This window comes from Siphateles boraxobius, unplaced genomic scaffold (assembly GCF_051911475.1).
Source record: "Siphateles boraxobius isolate OS27281-9 unplaced genomic scaffold, OSU_SipBor_1 9, whole genome shotgun sequence".
NCBI classification, from domain to species: domain Eukaryota; kingdom Metazoa; phylum Chordata; class Actinopteri; order Cypriniformes; family Leuciscidae; genus Siphateles; species Siphateles boraxobius.
Window position 1 is genome coordinate 21919926 of NW_027509219.1, and position 14244 is coordinate 21934169.

General features: G+C 36.3%; 1 protein-coding gene across 3 annotated transcripts in view; it reads left to right on the top strand.

Annotated features, from left to right (window-relative positions):
* Window positions 1–14244, top strand: part of sort1b (sortilin 1b) — a 21455-nt gene continuing 7211 nt past the window's right edge. Inside the window, exons 1-17 of one of the 3 annotated variants that reach the window (XM_077223010.1) lie at window positions 1–615; window positions 2802–2861; window positions 3708–3781; window positions 3876–3978; window positions 4238–4399; window positions 5912–5985; window positions 7128–7174; window positions 8227–8381; window positions 8459–8603; window positions 8844–8999; window positions 9868–9974; window positions 10096–10198; window positions 10861–11032; window positions 11179–11366; window positions 11450–11639; window positions 12905–13021; window positions 13203–13314. In XM_077223010.1, coding sequence (XP_077079125.1) covers window positions 355–615; window positions 2802–2861; window positions 3708–3781; window positions 3876–3978; window positions 4238–4399; window positions 5912–5985; window positions 7128–7174; window positions 8227–8381; window positions 8459–8603; window positions 8844–8999; window positions 9868–9974; window positions 10096–10198; window positions 10861–11032; window positions 11179–11366; window positions 11450–11639; window positions 12905–13021; window positions 13203–13314 — 2226 coding nt within the window. In that variant the 5' untranslated portion in view covers window positions 1–354. The remainder of the gene's footprint in view (window positions 616–2801; window positions 2862–3707; window positions 3782–3875; window positions 3979–4237; window positions 4400–5911; window positions 5986–7127; window positions 7175–8226; window positions 8382–8458; window positions 8604–8843; window positions 9000–9867; window positions 9975–10095; window positions 10199–10860; window positions 11033–11178; window positions 11367–11449; window positions 11640–12904; window positions 13022–13202; window positions 13315–14244) is intronic. The other 2 variants (XM_077223009.1, XM_077223008.1) reach the window with 2 other exon arrangements.

Consider the following 14244-nt stretch of genomic DNA (forward strand, 5'->3'; position numbering starts at 1 on the left):
GCAGCCAATCAGATACAGTCCCTGCAAGGTGCATTCTTTTCACCGTTAATTTTTATTTTTTGGGGGATGCTCGGTTTTGAAGTGTTTAACACGAAATAGTGTCAAGGATACAGTTTATTCCAGCGTCTTGGATGTTGTGCGGTTTTTTTGCGTTCTTGTAAATTATCTAGATAAAAAAGGGGTGTTGAAATGCTCTCTGAGGAGGCATCACTAATATGAGCAGCAGGGACCTTTCGCTGTCACAGGCAGTCTGTTTTTGTTGATACCGCCAGCAGCCGCTCACGAGGGAGACACTGATAAATCAGTGCGTATTTAAACAGCAACACAATCGTGTTGGAAATACACTGAAGAAAAATGCGAGGCCTTGGACACTTTATTGCACTTTTATTTTTTCCCATGGCATTTTGTGTGGATTTCCATGTGGAACCAGGATCCTATAACGCGCACCGGGTGTATGTGAAGTCTCCAGTAGCCGCCAGAAGTCTGATCGGGACGGGATCGGATGCAGATACTTCACGGGTTCACAGTCACATCCAGAAAAGAAGCGCTGATGTATTAGACTCCTGTAATGGGTTAAAGGAATATGAAACCAAGTTAACAAGCAACACTCACAACGTAAGTTCACTCGAAGCACCGATGCAACCCCGCTGCTCTGCCTCAAAACCTAGGGATCTTTACCTAACCCTAGTAATATTAATTAACTACATGTACTTACAATAGGGTTAGGGTTTGGTTTAAGGTTTATTTACTTGTAATTATGCATATTGTTCTGTTATTACTGTTGTAAGTACATGTAGTAACGTGTAACTACGTCACGTTAAAAAAAGGTGTTAACGTTACCTTGTTTCATGTATTTGTTAGTACTTTAATTGGTAGTGAGTGTAAGTTAAGTATGATGAATATCACATGCATTTGTAATATGGACTAGATACTGGTCACAATTGTATTACTTGCTAAAAATGGAAAAATAAGTACTAGTAACACAAAATTGATACTTTTAATGTTTTAAGTTTTAATATAAGTTTTAATATTTTACTAGATTTTGAAATACAGCCTGTCACATTTGTTCAGCTCAAACGTATTTAAAGTTCTTGTAAAAAAACGTTAGTTTTGTGATAAACATGAATGTAAATGCTGTAAAATGGGATTAAAAATGCAAGTTTTCTTTTTATATTAGAACGTTTTCAAAATAATTAGCCTAATTTTTTTTTCTATATCATCTGTAATAGCCCTCAGAATACGTTTTCTCTTCCATTTCGTTTTTATAACTATAAAATGTTGACGGTTGTGTTTCAACTATGTCCCTGACAAGTGTAACTTTGGCTAGCAGCAGTTGTAGAACCAGTTAAACTGGTATGACAACCTGTATAATATCCTATCCTATGCTATGCCTTTCTAAAGCATGTTAAGTTTAGCTAAACCATATAATTTATAATACAAACTAGTATAAGTCTTATATACAGAATGGAACAGTAAATAATACTGACACTAGTCATTGCAACTTAAAATGACTTCCTTTTCTCGGAGTAGCCTTATTTGTGGTTGCTTCTTGTCAGATGAGGTGAAACAATCGGGGTATGTGAGGGTTGGTTAAAACTACATCTATTTGAACTGTCAGCTCGTCTCTACTTCACGAATCCTCTGGTTAACTTCCTCTGTTCATTAGTCACAGATGTGTCAACCTTTTTTTTACACAGTCCTGCTGTGGTCTGTCTTTCTGTAGGAAGTTATCATAAATTCAAAAGCTGTGACAGGAACTGCCACAGTTGTTAATCAACAGAAAATAGTCCCAAAGTGTTTTAGGATTACGAATGTGTGTACTGACCTTTCAGCCTTTATATAGCATTTGGATGTATGTTCAATTCTAGACTGTGTTCACTAGATGGGATTAGAAGATTTAACTGTTATTTAAAGGGACACAGATGCAGCCCAGAGAAAGAAAGTGAAAGTATTTTAGCCATTCTCCTTATTCAATCTAGGTGCACTGTGGATATCAGCATGATAAGTGCTTTAAATGAGAGAATACAGTCAGCATATTATTTTTTTCACACTTCCATTTAGCCATTAAGAGATTTTAATGAGACTCACATTGACTTTGAATGTGTAAGGAACCATTTCATGTGACAAATAGATCAATGTTATGTCACCCTTTTGTAACACATTGTAATAGGTTATATTAACAATTTTGCTTTATGCATCATGATCAAATTAGGAATGCATTTAAAATTATTTGTTCTCAGAGTTTAAAAAATCATCTAAACCAGTAGTTCTCAACCAGGGGGGCTCAGCAAACTAACCTCAGCAATAACTATTATTTTTATTGAAAAACATACAGAATCAAAATTAATTGTATTTAATTAATTTAATATATCACCACAACATTTTTGAAATTATATTTACAGCAGAAATGCCAGAGGAAATGTACAATATGGTAGGCCTTCAAATAATGTATCTTTAAATTAGTCAAAAAGATTGAGAGCCACTGAATTATAACTGTTGTTTTGATGTCATCTTCAATTTCACAATTCATTCCTATTTTTTTAATTTCAGTAATTTGTCATATCAGTCCTCATTGTTCTATTTTCAGTTTCACGGTTAAGTGTCGTGAGTATATAGTTGCTAGGTTTCTGACTTAGTTTTTGTTTAAGGTTAGCATGTGCTTTGCATAGGCTGATAATGTCTTTCTAGGACATGCAATATTAGAAGCTTTATTGTATGTGTGAAAAGTCTTATATTTTGTCATGACGACGCACATTTCAGTATTGGTTTTGTTTATTGTTAATAAAATGTGTTTCTTTCAGTGGACTTTTCAAGATATCAGTGGATCCGTGTCTCTGGCCTGGGTGGGGGACGGAACTGGGGTGAGTTTCACTTTTGATTTATTATGTGTGCACCATATTATACGCTTGCTGTTCTAAAATGAAGTCTCCGGAAAAAACTTTCACCACACTAAAAATGCCATTCAAGGTTAGATGAGGACTATTTTAGCTTTAGGTTTAAATTTAGACTGTCTAGGTAATCTTTACAGATCTCTTTGGCTGTTTGCAGTGCTCACAATGAAAAATCTGATTCTGATCTTTCTCTTGCCCCGGTACACATTCAAGGCCATGTCTTGAAGTCTTGTTTTTTACTCGGACCACGGCTGCTGTGCACTTTACTGCAATAAAAACAATACCTCGGCCTACACTACCATTTCAAATTTTAGAGTCTGTAAGAAGTCTCTTATCCTCACCAAGGCAGCATTTATTAGATCAAAAATACAGTAAAACAGTAATATTGTTAAATATTATTACAATTTAAACTAACTGTTTTCTATTTGAATACATTTTAAAATGCAATTTATTTCTGTGATGGCAAAGCTGAATTACTCCAGTCTTCAGTGTCACATGATCCTTCAGAAATCATTCTAAAATGCTGATTTGCTGCTTTAGGAGACATTTCTTATTTTTATCAATGTTGAGAACAGTTGTGCTGCTTATTATTTTTGTGCAAATCTTGATATTTTTTTCAGAACTCTTTGGTAAATAGGTCCAATAGCATGTATTTGAAATAGAAATCTTTTGTAACATTATAAATGTCCTTGCTGTTACTTTTGATCAATGTATTGCGTCCTTACTGAATGAAAGTACTGATTACTTTCAAAGAAAAAAAAGGTTTGTAAAGGTTTGTGTCAAAAGTAAATAACTGTCTCTATGCCTCAATCTTAGGTAGTACTAGCCCTGACAACGTTTCAGGTGCCATTAGTCTTCCTGCGATTTGGTCAGTCTAAACTGTATAGGAGGTGAGTACTGGTTTGAATTGTGTTTGTTTTTGTAATACCAATGTAGTGTTTGTTTTACTCCATGTCTTTCTCGATCTTCCACTCCTAATTACAGTGAAAACTATGGAAAGTCATTTGAAGATGTCACAGGACTCATCAACAACACCTTCATCAGCACTGACTTTGGGATCGCTATAGGTCCGGAAAACTCTGGCAAGGTGGGCAAGACATGTCAAAAATCCAGCATTTGAGTATCTTCTCCCACATGGGCTGGGGAGCTGGATCAGTTTGCTATGTTAAAGATGTTTCTCATGTTGCTGAATTGGCCTGTAGACACTCAAATGCAGCATGTCAATCAAAGTAAAAATAGACTACTTGAACTTTCTGTTCTTTGCTGATTTTCCGATTCTCAAAGCAATTATAGGGATGTGTGACAGTACTTTAAAGTAATCAAAGTCCTGATTTTCTTTCCCTCAGGTGATCCTCACAGGATATGCTTCTGGAGGCACTGGTTCCAGAATTTTCCGTTCAAAAGACTTTGCCAAGACTTTCATCCACACAGAATTGCCTTTCCAGCCTCTAATCCAGATAGTGTACAACCCTCAAAACTCTGATGTGCTTGCAGTCATCAGCATCAAGGTGAGAGCCTATCAAAATTTGTGTTATTTCTTTATGGGTGTCGAAAAGAAAGTAACTAAGAGCCATTTGATCAGTGAATTTAATTAATGTAAATGTATACACTTTATTCCACAATGTATGCATCATGATCACATATTGTATTTAAGTCCTTAGTTTATGACGCAGTGAAGTTCAAAACTGCCATCAACACATATTGGGTTTCCTGAACTGATAAGAGAAAAAAATGCTGTGCTCATCTAAATGACATGATAGCATATTAACTCTTTGCCAGCCATTAACAAGATTTTCCGTAATTTATGGCACAACGCTTCCCCACCATTTTTTTTTATATACCGTTTACAACTTAATACAACAAAATAATCTGGGGGCCAGATTAGAATTTTGTGAATATAATCAAAGAGTTAAATATACTTTGTGGTAAGGTTCAATGTGTGGGTGGAAGGAAGAGGACAGGGTCGGCGTAACTGGGACTCGTATTTTTATTAACTCTAAAAGCTCTCAGTCCGCCTGTTATGTACGAGTCCTGAGTCCTTCTCTCTCTCCCGCCGGCTTATATGCGGTCTCCACGGCAATTACTGCAATCAGACACAGGTGTTCATCATCTGTACTTGACCTACTTACTCACCGCGCGGCTCCCTCCTTTCTGTCCCGCTACAGACTTTGCAAAACCACGCCCCCTCGCCACATACTTATTGCAAATATTTGCTATTCACTTCCTTTTCAAGTATATTTGTAAAAACAAGAAGATGATATACAATATAAGAAAAGATATAGACAAGAAGATATACATAGATTGTGTAAATTCTTTTTTCCCTTTTTTATGGCTTTAAAGGGACTATGTGTAGTTTTTTAGGTATTTTATTATCTAAAAACAATATTCTTATTCATAAATATGTCCTCAATTGTATACAAATACCTTTGCCAATTATCTGACTTATCCTCGTAAACGAAGAATTTATTATCTTTATATATATGTGACGGGTAGGTCCACGGAGGCTTCCATGTCGTTCCGCCATCTTGAAAAACTATAATAGCAGAGAGGGTCAAAAAGTACTAGGCAAACGCGTTTCCACAACACGTTTTCGTTCAGAGGCAGCGTCACATAACTGAATGCAGCAGAAACGGAGGAGCAGAGCAGTGAGAGGCGCTTGTCACTGCCCCGGCAAGTTTAAAAGGCTGCATTGCACTGTTATTATTCATACTGTAACATTCGTTTGCTCGTTGTGTCAAGTTGCAGTTTGTTTGAAATAACAAACCTGTTCACCCGAAGGCAAACTCGATGATGTGCTATTAGAAGACATCCTGTCATAGCTTTTTGGTACATAATAGCTACCGTAGATGCAACACGCATTAGAAAAAGCAAGGCGCTGGAGTGCACAATTCGTTTGAATGCAAAATATGCAATGCAATTTCACCGCTAGATAGGAGAAATTCCTACACAATGTCCCTTTAAAGTGGTGCATTGCTGCTTTTTAACATTAGCATAATATCATCTTATTGCTTCTGTTTCAGAATGATCTCTGGATCTCTAAAGATTTTGGTACAACATGGACGAAAATTCATGAGATGGTGTGTGTGGTGAAATGGTAAGATCTTTTAATGATTGTAAAACCCACTTACACCCTTAGAATGTACTTTGTGTTTGTGAAGACACAAGGGGGTCTGGGTGGAGTGACTTTTTATGGTATGTTTTACTTTTGGACCAGTCAGTTTGGGGAGTTCTGTATTGTCTTTTCACGGCCCACAAACACACAAAACCACAAACATGCAAATACGGCCACCATGGCAGCAACACGAGACATTCTCTGCTGAGTCACTGTGCTTTTCCACACGGCTCAGCTTTCAAATGTCCGAGGACACTCGGCTGCTCCAGATAAACTGCTGCATCAAACTTCAGTTGGATTCTCTAGTTTTCTTTTTGTTTTGTTTTTTTGCTTGAATTCAACAATCCCTTGTATGTCAAAAGGGAATAGTTGTGTTGACAAGGAAGTTTTGCCAGGCTTATCATTTATTTGCACAATTAATGTTTGACCAAGGGAGCCAGATCAGTTTGGGCACTCTTTGAGTTATATATATATATATTATATATATATGTATGTTCCTTCAGTCCTCCTCTGAGGAATCCTAACTGAACGAAGGACTCACCCACTTAATGTACACACGGTATGAAGTACACAGTAAAGTCAAACCAAAAACATGGGTTGTTCCTGTTATGCAGTTTCTTTTAACTGAATATCATATTGATATTCAAATTACAACACACTATTCAGAATATGCTTGTGTCGAATTTTAAGGATGTATTTTAATATAAGCATATACCAGAGTTTCAAAAACATGCACCATTTTAGAGACTGTTTTCAGTTATGTTGCAACCTGAAAACTCCTCAACCTGAGTTACTCCCTTAAGTCTTATCTTAACAATACGTTATATGATCTGTGACAATTGTAGATATCCTGTTACAACAATGCCATGAATTTTAATGGAGAATCTCTATGCAACCAGTTTCTTGTTGCATTGTTTATGTTATCCTTAAATTGAAAATATGGTTTGAGTGGCGATTGTCATAAACTGTCTCCTTCCTTGACATTTTAGTGTTCAGTACGTTTTTACTTATTATGCTGCAAAGTGCAAACAAGTGAGTGATCTGAAGTGAACCGATCTGAATGCTGTTTTATGAGGTCTCGAGTTTAATCTCACAGATCAATTCTCTCTTCATCATTTCCATAGGGGAATGGATACTCTATTCTTCTCCGTCAACCTTAATGGATCCTGCAGTGAGTAATATTTATCAGCTTTGTTGATCTAAGGTGTAGTGACATGAATGTAGTCTGTTCTGTCACTAGTATGTGTTTGTATTGATTTCTTATGTGTATTTCTGTACATCCTTGAGTATTAGTTACTGTAATAGTTGACTGTAAAAGTCAACTAGTTAGTTACTGTAAAGTGGAGTTATTGTAATTCTGAAATGAAAGATCTTAAGATTGCCTTGCCAACATTTTCTAAAACACATAAATTTAAGATTTATACATATATATATATACATATATATATATATACATATATATATATATATATATATATATATATATATATATATATACATTTTTTGAGAAAGAGAGAAATTACGTTTTTAAAGACATTTATAATGTTACAAAAGATTTATATTTCAATATATATATTTTATATAAGTATATTTTAATAAGTATATTTACTAATATTTAAATAAGTATATTAAAATAACAATAATTTAATATATTATATTATACATCTATAAATTGATTAACATTTTGCTGCAACATAATGGCATACTGTATAGTCATTCTTGACATTTTGAAGAAAAAATATGTTACCCAGCTAGATGTTTATCCAAAATTGCAACAGCAGTTCACACAAAATTTTCAAAACATAAAAACACACAAGTACATGATCGACAAAAAAACAAAAAAATACAGCAATGATAACAGCCTGTCAACTGGCCCAAAACTCTCTCGCACTGACCCTGTCAGTGGGCGTCCTTACTGTTGAACCCAACTGAGTAAAAGTGTAGACTTTTTAAGCTTCCTTTTCATGATGTATGGCAATGTGTGCATGTGCTTTTTTTGCAAGAGGGGATGATGCAGTGCCCTGTGAGTGGTGTTGCTCATTAACAGTGTTTAGATAAAGTGTTGATAGATTTCCACAGTGGATTTGACTCGGCAAACCTTATGCTATTGCTATAGAAAAGCACGACACAGTTAGCGGCCCAAGTGCTATCAGCAACTCATAAAAACCAGATGCATATTTCTGTAGTAATGTTACCTCACTCTTTGTTGTTTTGTGTTTTCAGTTGATAAAGGAATGCTGGTGCTGAGGAAGTCAGTTGATCTTAGTGTTAATTTTAAAACAGTCGCCGAGAGAATCTACTCCTTTGGGATTGGTGGACGCTTCCTGTTTGCTTCAGTTATGGCTGGATCAGGAAACATTATGCCGTCAGCATCAGAGGTGTGTGTGACTGTGCACCCGAGTGTGAGTGTGTTTATGCGGGAATGTGATGTTTTAACTATGTGCATGTTCTTTAGGACATTTTACGTGCAATACATGTGTCGGTGGACCAAGGTGAGACATGGAACATGGCGCAACTTCCTCCTGTCAGTCATGAGCAGTTTTACTCAATACTAGCAGCCAATGATGAAATGGTCTTCATGCATGTGGATGAACCAGGAGGTCAGTATTTCCTTTTGCTTTATTTACCGCAACCATAATATAGGTTTACAACTAACATTTCCTGTTGTAAAAACCATCATTCCACACTGCTGTATCGATATATTATTGTGGGAGTGGGACATTGATCAGTTGCAAAAAGAAACAGCATTTTTTTTTAAATACAACATTTTGATCTGTGCTTCTTTATAGAGCTCAATGTTTCTATATATTAACTGTATTGTTTTTTGTTTTTTTTCCCAGACGAGGGGATTGGCACCATCTATGTGTCAGATGACAGAGGCACTGTGTATTCCAAGTCTCTAGAACGCCATCTGTATATGACTCCAGGGGGTGAGACAGACTTCACGAATGTCACTTCCCTCAGAGGAGTCTTCACTACTAGCGTGCTGACTGAGGGTATGACTACATCCAACATAAGACGAATATACACTTATAGTCTGTGTGTATTAAACCTCAGATTACTCTAGGATGCCTGTATCAATTGGTATACTTTAAATCGATATGAAAAATAGTTTTAAAAAACAGCTTGCAGTTTACTTTCTAAATATATGAACATGATATTTAACATTCCGTACACTACTGTTTAAAAGTTTGGGGTCGGTAAGATTTTAAAAATATTTTTGACCAAGACTCACCATTTATTTGATAAAAATACATTAAAATAGTAAAAATGTTAAATATTATTACAATTTAAAAGAACTGTTTTCTATTTTGATATATTTTAAAATATAATTTATTCCTGTAATGAAAAAGCTGTTATTTTAGTAATTCTGTGATTATTTACTCACCCTCATGTCGTTCCAAACCCATAAGACTTTTGTTCATCTTTGGAACAGAAATGAAGATGTTTTTGATGAAATCCGAGACCTTTCGGTCCCTCCATTGGGAGCAAATCAATTTACACATTCAAGGTCCAGAACGATATGAAAGACATCATTCAAGTAATTTTTTTTTTTTGCGTAAACAAAGCACTTGCATTGCTTCATAAGATTGAGGTTAAACCACTGGAGTCACATGTTTCCTATCATTCTGGAACTTGAATGTGTAAATTGCGTTGCTCCCAATGGAGGGACTGAAAGGATTTCATCAAAAATATCCTCATTTGTGTTCCGAAGATGAATGAAGGACTTACGGGTGTGGAACGACATAAGGGTGAGTAATTTATGACAGAATTTTTAATTTTGGGTGATCTAACCATTTAAGGCTTTTCTGAAATGTCAGAGTAATTTTTATGTTTCTCTCTATTTGTCTTTTTCTGCTGAAGACAACTCGGTACAGACAGTAATATCATTTGATCAGGGAGGGGAATGGGTTCCTTTGAAAAAACCTGAGAACAGCAAGTGTGATTCTACGGCTAAAGATAAAGAAATGGTAAGAATCCCTTTGAATGGAAGCTGTTATAACTGGACAGATGTGACCAAACAGTTAAAATCCTTGAGAAGTCTAACAGTGTGTTTATTTACATACCTTGTGTTGTCTTCTTCCTGTGCAGTGTAGTCTGCATATTCATGCCTCATACAGCACCTCCATGAAGCTGGATGTTCCCATGCTGCCTCTGAGTGAACCCAATGCTGTCGGACTCATCTTGGCTCATGGTAATGCATGTACACTTTTAGGCAAAGTCCAAAGTGCAATTCAATTCTGTGGCATAAATTGTAATGTCTCTATTTTAATTAAAATGTATTTTATTGTTTTTTATTTTATTTTGAATAAGTTATAACGCATAAAAGTGATATTAAATGGATAAAATAGAGACAAGAAAATTAAAGGTGCAGTAAGCGATTTTTGAGAAACACTGTTGCTATTTGAAATCATCCCAAACAAACACACCCTCCCTTCATTGCTCCCCCAAAATTCACGATCACGCAATGCAATAGTGGATGGCCTTCCTGCTTAGGTCTCTCCAGTGCTGGAAAGATTCTAATTTCTAATATTATCGTGCTGGAGCCTGATCCTAACTTTTATTTTTCCAATGATATTCTTCTGACCTTTTCTCTTTTGTAATGTCTCTCAGCCATCTCTCTATCTACAGTCTTTCTTCAAATCTCCCTCTTGCCTCCTCTTGACTGTATACTCCCCCCACTGCTGATAAAGTGTGTTGAGGTGCTCAGTCAAATCCACTTTAAACATTTCTTTCAGAAATCGTTTACTGCACCTTTAAATATAAAGTGTACTTGCTGCGTAACCAAACAAAATTGCATAAATAATGACTTCCATATAATGAACCTTTCTGCCATCCCACTTACTCTTTTTTTAGGCAGCGTGGGTGACTCAATCTCAATGTTGACACCTGATGTGTACGTGTCTGATGATGGAGGCTACACCTGGCAGCAGGCTCTGAAGGGGCCGCATTACTATGCTATCCTGGATTCAGGAGGTCTGCTGGTGGCCGTGGAGCACAACCCATCCAAACTCATCTCTGAGATTAAGTGAGGTTCCTGTAGTTCTTGAGACGAACCCATACAATTGGCTTTTATATGGACGGTTTTCCATGCCAAGCTGAAGAATATGCTAATATTTCCACATGCAGAGTGTCGGTACATGCTGTAAAACTAATGGTTTGTGCGTCTCTCAGGTTCTCCACCGATGAGGGGCAATGCTGGCATGTTTATAAGTTCACCCAGGTGCCGATGTACTTCACTGGGCTGGCCTCAGAGCCTGGTGCCCGCTCTGTGAATGTCAGTATCTGGGGTTATGAAGATGCTTTGATTAGCCACTGGGTAACTTACACCATTGACTTTAGAGACCTGCTGACACGTAACTGTGAGTGACCAGTTCTGTTTGAACAACACAAAATTATATAATTGGGTTTAGCACAAACTAATCTGTCGCTGTTTATTTCCCAGGCACAGAAAGGGATTATATCCAGTGGCTGGCGCACTCTGATGACATCAGCGACCCTGAAGATGGTTGCATGCTGGGTTATAAGGAAAAATTCCTGCGTGTGAGAAAGGACTCTGTGTGTTGGATTGGCAGGGATTACTTAATCACCAAGCAGCCCGTATCATGCAGCTGCACACTGGATGACTTCCTGTGGTGAGTGGAAACCAAAGTTATTGTAGCTTTGCTTTTTCTAATTCTACTTTGAAAAAATGTTTTAGTTTTAGTTCATTTGAGGAATGGATTGTTTAGTCTCAGTTTAGTTATTTCATGCATATTTCGATTTCATTTTAATATATTTTATTTCAGTTAAATATATTACCAAATTCAGGACTGCATTTTTCAACGCATTTTCAATGCAATAGTCAAATTAACTTTTGTCATATGTTGCATTTTCATTTGCTAGTAAAATGTCAGATGTCTTAGTCCACACAGACTAGAGATGCATGGATCAGCTCTAAATCATTCACCCACCACCCACTCGAACCCATGATTTTCTCTGATTTAGATATCCACATCCGATAGTCACATTACAATTATTCAAATTCTCAGTGTTAAGCATGATTATATGTTACATATTACACTGAAGTAGGCTGCTTTTAAATTAAAAGTTTTATTTAAAGTAAAAGTTCTTCTTTGGCAAAATGTAATTTCTTTAATAGCCTAAAAACATGCTTTACTCCTTTAGATTCTTAAATTGGAATGTCACTGTTTCCGTCATTGCGACTTCACAAACACACACACAAGAAATTAAATGCGTTAAGCCCAAGCAAAGGCTAGACATAGGCTAATTTATTAGAATAATGTCATAAACATACAGCGCTTCATAGCTGTAACATAGACTATCATCACATACCCATCAATTACTTTGCCGAGAGATCACGATTTTCCCACGATTCTGAACAGACTACTAAACAAAATAACATGTAATTTACTACAGGTTCTGACAAATGTTAATTGCTGCAGTCTATTTCAAATGTTTAACGATGAATCTGAACGAATTATTTTAAAAAAATAGCTTTGAATGAATGATTCAATGACTTACTCTTAAATACTTCACTTGTTTCATTACTGGATGAATCAGCATTTTTTTTAAACAAATCTCTTGCTCGATTCGATGATAAATACATTTTTTAAGTCACTTGTCACCACCTGTTGGCATAACAAATCGTTATATATAGGGCCATGTTATTTTCTAAAAGGTGATTTACTCTATTTTGATTGCTTCCATTTAAACTTTTTTTTCCAGTTCTTCTGTGATAATATGAAAATTTGTTACACAGAAATTAGATACTGTGTGGTTGAAAAACCAGTTTGTGAAGCTGCTACAGCAACTGCTCTGGCTCAGTGGCAGCACCAAAGCAGATTACTCGTCCAGTTATATTTCAAAGTTTTCAAATCTTCTCTTCCCTCCTGCTCAGTGACTTTGGATATTACCGTAAAGAGAACAGCTCAGAATGTATTGAGCAGGCTGAGCTCAAAGGCCACGATCTTGAGATCTGCATCCATGGGAGAGAGGAACAGCTACAGACCAGTGGGTAATGCCCTCTTTGGATTATTCTCCATTGCTTGAAGACTAAATCTTTGTCTTAAAAGTAGACGGTTGAGAGTCAAGGTTTTTCACTTGCTTTAATAGCTTACATCTGGTAAGCGCCTGCTAGCTTCTCTTTGACTTAAGAGAGCTCTAAAAAAACATGCGTATTATCATTTATTTACCAGGTACAGAAAGATTCCAGGTGATAAATGTGTGGGAGGAAAACAACCAGAAAGAAAAGAGATTGACCTGAGAAAGAGATGTGTCAGCAACCTGCTGGCGGACCCTCAGCTGCTGGTGAGATTGCAATTACCTTGCTAAATATGGTGTAGGTATGCCATCATTTTGCTGGCCAAAACGCAGAAATGAGTTAGCATTTTAGCACTTCCGGTTCCATCGTCCCGAATTCAATGGGTTTTTGGTTAAATGGCTGAAATAAGATCTGATTTTAAGCTGTTATGCGTCTTGTAAAAAGCAGTTGTTATCAAGAGGCTAAATGGGACTATAGAGGCTGTCAGGGACATTAAACGTCGAACAGGTAAACTCAGTCCGCTTTTACAGCTTCATTATTCTTATAATTGTGCTCTTATAAACTATTCTGACTCAAACTTTCTAGAAAATTGTTTTTAGATAAAAATGTTTTTTGGAAGCTTAGTGACGTTAATGTCATGGGACCGTGGTGTAGTTTGTTTATAGCCTTTAGCTTTTTACTAAGTTTGGCGATTGCATTTAGGCTTCAAAATTCATAAAGTTGTGTTCGTAAATCTGTGAAAAGGATCTTGATGGACAAAACGTGCGAGTATCATAAACTTTTGTTAATCACAGAGCTTGTTATTTGCGATAATCCAAAAGCCTATGGATAATCCTGTTATGTTTTTTTGTTGAGGGAACCAGTGTGATGCTAACTGCTGATTGGCCTATAAAGTGATGTCATACTTGCACCACTCTATCACTAGTTTAATAGTTCAGACAGGGGTTCAAATGTGTATACAGCCTATACAGTATATGTTCATCCAAAAATTACATTTTTGGAAGAATGTCTTTGCCACGCTTTGGAATAAAATACATTTGATAATAACACAGTTATTATCAAATGTACTTTTATGTACGTTTATAATACTTTTATGGTGCTTTTCTCATTTTGGAGTTTAACAACCCCAGTCCCCAGTTTCAGGGATAAAAGAGAAAGGTATTGAACAACAGAAGGGTAGAAAATAATGAAAAAAA